Source organism: Sinocyclocheilus rhinocerous, unplaced genomic scaffold, assembly GCF_001515625.1.
Source record: "Sinocyclocheilus rhinocerous isolate Xijiao unplaced genomic scaffold, SAMN03320098_v1.1 scaffold168, whole genome shotgun sequence".
Classification (NCBI taxonomy): domain Eukaryota; kingdom Metazoa; phylum Chordata; class Actinopteri; order Cypriniformes; family Cyprinidae; genus Sinocyclocheilus; species Sinocyclocheilus rhinocerous.
The window spans coordinates 1027170-1034518 of record NW_015635532.1 but is presented as its reverse complement, the minus strand read 5'-3'; the positions used below and the strand labels follow the sequence as shown (position 1 = coordinate 1034518).

At 37.2% G+C, this 7349-nt stretch overlaps 1 protein-coding gene across 1 annotated transcript in view; it reads left to right on the top strand.

The window, feature by feature from the left end:
* LOC107747124 (bifunctional heparan sulfate N-deacetylase/N-sulfotransferase 1-like) overlaps positions 1-7349 on the top strand; it is a 29915-nt gene that overhangs the window by 2402 nt on the left and 20164 nt on the right. Inside the window, exon 2 of the mRNA XM_016561549.1 lies at positions 2990-3122. Within this exon, the coding sequence (XP_016417035.1) occupies positions 2990-3122 (133 nt within the window). The remainder of the gene's footprint in view (positions 1-2989; positions 3123-7349) is intronic.

The following is a 7349-nucleotide window of genomic DNA, read 5'->3' as shown; positions in this document are numbered from 1 at the left end:
TATCTGTACATAGTAAATGCAGTTATTTTTAAGCGGTTGTTGACATCCTATCTAAAACGTGATTTAGCAAAAAAAACAACAACAACAAAGTTACCACTCTAATATGTCTTGCAATATCCGTGCATGCAAAAGTTCTGCACGATCCTCTTGTTCAATATTCTCTGGGTCTGAATCCGGCTCAAATTGATATGGCAATATTGAAAAAATAATGCGTTTTTCGAACCACCAAGCACGAGAGCATGTTCTAGTACACCCCCAAAACAAATTCAAGACATTGTAAAAGAGCATAATAGGACCCCTGTAACATAATCCTTCTTGTTTGAATTCACTTAAGACACGACTCGTACCTGTATCTCGTACTTGTATCCGACTCGTATCATATACATTAATCTCCCTCCCAAATGATACTGATCGCATTCACAGACTCTGCATCAAAAAAGTGTGTCCATATTTTGATAACTGATACTATTTTGGATATATTTTTATTTTCTACAGTGGATTGGTAAATATCCACTTCAACTGGTGCTGTTTTTGTTTTCAGGATAATACAATTTCCAGTTGCTGTTTCAGTGTGAGAAGCTGCTTCAAACGGTACAGTGTGTCAGTGAAATGTGAATCAAACAGAATCATGAGCAGTTTCAGACTTTTTTGCAAATCTCTTTGACCGATTAGATCAAAAACCATTAAGTGAGTATCTTCATTGATGCGTGTGGTGTGGTGTGTGTGTTTGCACGTGACCCGTGAACTTCATCCACTTTACAGCTGTCGTGTGCGTAAAGTTTATTTTTAGCTGAACTGACGCCTGTAGTGTGTTTTCCGGGTCTTTAGGGCTGAAGTGAAGAGATTATTGGTTGATTTGTCTCTTTTTTTTAAAGTTGAAGTTATTGATTGGTTGATAGATTTATTGTGTTTCCAGCAGCATCAGAGTCAGAAGGATTCTTTCCTGTAGGGCTGCATGATTAATTGAAATAAAACCGAAATCATTTGAGAATTAAAAAATGAAGACTGTGTTTTTACATTTGTAATGGAAAGTAAAATTATTATATTGTTTTTTTTTAAATACTTTTTTTTTTTTTTTAACAGTGAAATATTACAACAGTAAAAAAGCAATTTCTTATTTTTAGTAATTTTTTATTTTTATTTTAATAATAATAATGGTTGTTATTATTATTTATTTTTAAAATACTAGATTTTTTATTTTACAGTTAAATATTACAATAGTAAAAGCAATTTTATTTTCTTTTTTAGTAATTTGTGTATTTTATTTTAGTAGTAGTACTACAAGTATTAGTAATAATAATAATTATTACTGTATTATATTTTTTTAATTACTATATTTGTTTATTTTACAGTTTAGTAGCCGTGATTAATAGTTATCGTTGCTGTTGTTTTATAGCAATGTTGATGTATAATCACAAAATTATGGTTACAAAATTTTATTTCTTTCTTTTAATTGCAGTCGCAATTATCAGAAAAATCACAATTTAATTTTTTTCCCAAATTCAGTCCTACTTTTCTGTATTAAAATACACGCACAAAAAACCCCCCATTAAACTGACTTTTTGGCATCATTTTTATTCAATTACACAATTTTTGGGAGTTGGTATTTTAATTTATGACAACGTTGTTTTGCCTCTTTTTAAAATAAAGTGACTGATGAATAAACAAACATGTATGTGTGTGATTATTACTGAAACTCTTTCTTTAGGTCCGCTCTGTCTGTGAGTTCATGTCTTTACATCCGAACATTGAGCTGTTCAGTAACTCAGAGACTCTGATCAGAGACTGTAATCGTCCTGACAGACCGTGAGCTGCTTTAACCCTTAATATCACTGCTGCATAATGAGTTACCGTCTGTGTTGAAACTACAAACCTTTATTTATTCTGCCCTGAGGAGAGGCATGTTGGCAGAGAGTGATGGATTATGGGTAATTTGACTCTGAAATCTTCATCTGTTCAGTGGGGTCTGATTTTGGATGATGTCATCACTCAAATCGTTTGCCCTCAAGGTGAACAGAAGAAACCATGACACACACACACACACACTGACAAAATGTACTATGCACAATAAACACTATATACTGCTGAAATATATTAATACTGTATATATCAGTTTTTGTCTTGTTTTCCAGTACAATTATCGAAATGTTCTTAAATCAAGAGCCATTTACTTCAATTGCAAGATTACTTAAGATAAAGTCTTGTTTTCTGAAAAATGCATCAAAATGAAGTGAGTTTATGCTTAGAAATATCTGCCAGTGGCCTCAGAAAAATAAACTTACTTCAAAGTGAAAGCGCTGACCCCACTGGCAGATATTTGTTCTTGTTTTAAAGGGGTCGATTAGAGGTTGTCTAATTTAAAGGGTCCTATTATGCTCTTTTACAAAGTCTTGACTTTGTTTTGGGGGTGTACTAGAACAGGCTCTCATACTAGGTTGTTCGAAAATGAACGGCTCGAATAGTTCCTGTATCAAATTAAATCAAATCAATTTGAGCGCGATTTAAACCCGGATGACTGTAACCACTCTAAGTTCGTCTGCATTGGGAAAGCTAGCGTGTCTCCCAACATTGTGATAACACTGGTTGCCTTCTCTAGTGCAGCTCAACCAGGTCTCGTCCCTTTCGTCGATATTTGTGATATCACAAATCCCGGAAAATATGCATTGTAGTCCAAACGAGTCGTTCGTTGTAGTTTTTGAAAAGTAAAAATAAAATATCTCCTTTTGAAGTGGACTTTTAGCTTTGTAACTTTGCAGATCTTTTTTTATGCTCAAACAGCAACATTACAGACTAGCTAAAGCTGAAATAGTGAAAAAGCATAATAGGACCCCTTTAAGTCAATTTCTCAGAAAACAAGACTTATAATCTTTGATAATTTTCCTTCCCAAATAAATGTATCTTAATTTAAAAATGTTTATAGATATTTGTACTGGAAAACAAGACAGAACACTGTGTGGGGGTCTGTGTAATGTTTCTTTGTGTCGAGCAGCACAGAACAGACATTAATCACTGTCGGGCAGGTGGAGAGAGAGGAAGTGAAGCAGAGAGGATCATGGGAGATGTGTGTTGGAGGACAGCAGCTTGTGCGGCGCTCATTCATCATGCAGTGCGTTGTGGGATATGTGAGGTCAGCGTGTGTTGAGCAGGACGTTACACGCTCGCTTACACATGGAGGGCTGATGTCTCTCTTTCCTTCTGATAGATTCTCAACAGTGTCGTAATGAATCTGTTGTTTGTTTGTTATTGATGCTAATTGTTGTAAAAATATTTTAAACAACTTTGTTAAAGGCTTTTGCATTTAAATACCACTCAAAATGGCTTGATAAGCGCAGTTCTCCCACCCATTTGAACATTTCCTCTTCAGACAGGAAGTTGGGACAGGACATATCAGAGATTTCCTTTTTTTTTTGTTCGGCAATTACTGAATACTGTACACTGCCTACTAATTTAACGCCATCAGTATTTAGGCTTGCACGATTTGTGGAAAAATTCTAATTGCATTTTGAATTTTAATTAATATATATATATTTTGTGATTTTAAAATTTTATTTAAAATGTTACTAAAATAAATTAATTTAAAAAAGCTCTAGATTTACCCCAACATTGTGATTTATATATAAATATGACTACTCAATAATAAATATTAATTATTGTTATTATCGATGATGATGATGCTAATAATAAAAATAATAACTTAATACTAATTTAAATATTACAAAATAAAAATTAGTTTGTAACATTTCATTGTAAAATTACAATACCAATATTTAAGGCTGTTTTAATAACTTCATTGTCAAATATTAAACCTTTTTTTTCCCAAGTCCTTAACGCTTCTCTATAGCCTCGTTTCCACCGAGCGGTACGGTTTGGTTCAGTGCGATTCGGGACGATACACCCTGATCCAGCTTGCGTTTTCACCGCCAACAGTACCCTTACTTGATAGGCATATGGTGTATGCTGGAAAGTAGCGATCAACGCCGTTCTCACGCGAAGAAGAAAGCGCGACATTGTCTGTGTATGTGTGTGAAAATATAAAATTCTAAAATACACTGTTAGACTTTTTTGTGCTTGAGCACTCTGATGTAAACAAGCCCAACACACCAGCAGCATGGCGGAACGAGTGAAGGAGATGCTTCATTCCCCTTGTAGCACTCGCAAGTGAAGATTCTCTGTCAACCAAGCAACGTTCTGCAGTGAGTCTAGCTCCACCCTTTAGGTACTGGACTACTGTGCTAGGCACCTCAACGGAAGGGTCCAAAAAAAGTGGTACAGTACGGTTCGCTATTTTGGTACCATTCACAACTTCTGACAATGGAAACAGTTGGTGAAGACTGTTCTTTTTAAAACATTTTTTTTTTTTTATTAAAGAGTTCATTGATATGCTTTCAGAAACACTTGACCAACAGCCAGTTGCAACAAACCCCTAAAGGGTGAATCACATCATGCCAAACTGTAGGGCCTGGTCCCGGTTGCATGAAAGCCCTTAAGCTAAGAAATCTTTTAGGGGGCACCCTTAGTGAAACTTGGGTTGCAAGAACCTAAGGGTCAACTTAAGGAACCCCTTAAGTATCTAAGGGTGCTTCCAGACTAGCACTTTTGGTGTGCACCCGGGTTCGATTGACGTCAGAGTTCGGTTCGTTTGGATGATGTGAACGCTGTCTTCCGAACTCGGGTGCGCACCCGCGAACCGTACCCGAGTCCGCTTAAAAAGGGTGGTCTGGGGTACGGTTCGTGTGAACTCCGTTACGGTTTGCTGCTGATGTGAACGCAATCGTACCAAATTGCGGAAGTGAACCGCTATTAATGCGGTATTATTTGATAAAAATGTGTGTTTGTTTGTGTGTTTCTCTCACTTTCCTGATGCGCTGCAAACAGAGAGCTGTATATCTCATTTCTTTTCGCCTTCAGGGTTCTTTAGAGCATTTGCAGTACATTCGTAAGACAGACGTAAGTGCCGTTATGTACCAAAGCTTTGTAAACATAACTAACGGTTCAAAAACGTAAATATATAAAAGTGCCGAGAGCAATGAGCCGTCGTTATTAAGCAACGGGGTAAACAGCTGCTGGCTTGATGATGCAATCAAACTCAGGTTCGGACCAGGCAAGCGAACCAAGTGTGAAAGCACCCTAAGTGTTACCTTAAGCTTTGCTACAAAGTCCTTAGTAACCATTTCACCTTAAAATGTAAGTGACCAAAACAGCTTCTGGACTTGGGAACATTTCAGTTGCGTTGCTGTCTATGCAGGGTCAGACAGCTCTCAGATTCCATCAAAAATATCTTAATTTGTGTATTGAAGATGAACAAAGGTCTTACGGGTTTGAAACGACATGAGGGTGAGTAATTAATGACAGAATTTTCATTTTTGGGTGAACTAACCCTTTAAGCTCAAACGTGATGGTTGATTTTATGTTGTTTATTATTATTATTATTATTACGGAATTATTATTATTAGCACCTTACGTAAACTCTGTACCTTTATATCACAATACAAAAGAGACCATCTTTGAAAGCAAAAGACATTCGCTGTCTCGGATAGGTCTTGTGACGGTGGCCCTCCTCCTTTATACAATAAAACAATTGTTAAATTGCATGAGCTTGAATGTTACTCACCGTTTTTTTTGGATTCTGTTTTAGGTCATTATTTCTTTTCTTGAGTAGTACGTTTTCATACTTTTTCATAACTTCTACTGTGCGCTTGACAGCAAGATTTATTTAATTGATTCATTCGATTCTATATGAATATCCTACATTTCTGCCACTATCACAGTTACAGTTGTTGGTGATTTGTGGATTGAAAGTATCCTAACTGCATTGTGTATAAAACACAATGTTTCTACAGTTTCTCCGTGTCAGTGTTGTTGAGAGTGTCAGCGCTGTTTCATCTGCCTTTAAACTAGTTTAAATCACCGCGATATCTGGTTTGTATCGGAGACCTCTGCTTCAAACTCGAATGCTTTTCACTGGATCTCACAGCACTGTTTTGTCATCGCGTGATCGAGATCAGTCAGCGAGAAAACACATTTGTTCTGAGCTCGGTCTGCACTGTCTTTAGGCAGCTAATAATGGTCGTGCAGCGCAGTTCAGACAAGAAGCGCTGTTCCGCTTTTGGTGCGCTTATGAATTTTCGTGCGCTAAAGAAATGGCAGCACATACGACTTATCAAATTGTTGTCACTCGCATTTTACTGCGACATTTAGTGCTGTCACCTTGTGTTGACATTGTGAAACTGCATGATTTGTAGATTATGCTTGGCGGGACACATATAATACATTTCAATAGACAAGTTGCGGGCCGTTTGAAATTCATCCATGGGCCGGACTTTGGACACCCCTTTTCTAAAAGAATAGCCTTTTCGTCCTCTGTCCAGTTTGGTTTACATTTTTAGTTTTCTGTGATGTTTGTATTCTCCATAACGCAAATATATTAGCACAACTGTGTAAAGTTGTACTTGTACTTGTAGTAAAGGTTAGGTTTTTGGTTCGTTATGTTCTGTTTATTGTGAGATATGTAGTAACTATAGCAACCGCAGCGCCCATTGCCGTATGTTGCCAGAAACTACCGTGAAACGCTTAGTATAAAACACTTAGGTAAGGGTGACAGTTAAGAAGTTTGTTGCAATGCTCTTAAAGAAATCTCTTGACTCAGGGATTTTCTCCCCTCAGGGATACCCCTAAGTCAAATTACTTATGGGCTTTCATGCAACCGGGCACTGGTCTGTACAGATCATGGATCAATTGCGGTCCGTTGCAGCCCTTCTTATTACTGCCACTTACTGTAATGCTGCATTACTGATGTTGTTTAGTCAGTGACACTACAGTCGTGAGTATGCAACGAAATTCAAACCCAACAGGTCAGAGGTCACCAAACTTGAACTTTAGTACTCCGCAGAAGACCAAGATGCTTTTTGCATGTGCTTGTGTAAGTAGTCTTTGAATGCTGTGAGTGCACTTTCACATGAGACACTGATAGTGAGTGAAGGGTTGTGTGGTTGCCCCGGGCTCAGAGGTGTCAGACGACAAGATCATCTGACCCGTTACCAGCTCTCGGCCAATCCAAACACAGGTCTGGACTCATATTTAGGTGAGAGGTCACAGGGCACAAGAATCATCTGCTGTCCAGCTCAAATCAGTGGCCGGTGTGTGAGGCGATCTCTTTACCCACGTGCCTCTGTAACACAGATCTCTCATCTGCTGTAAAGAGCAGTCAGGAAAGTCGCTGACTGCTCTTTACAGTTAGATTTAGATTTTATTTAAATTTTTTAATTTTAATTAAAACTTTAGTAATTTTGTTGTGTGTTTTTGTTTTATAGATAGGTTTATTACTTATTATTAATTATACATGTTTTCAT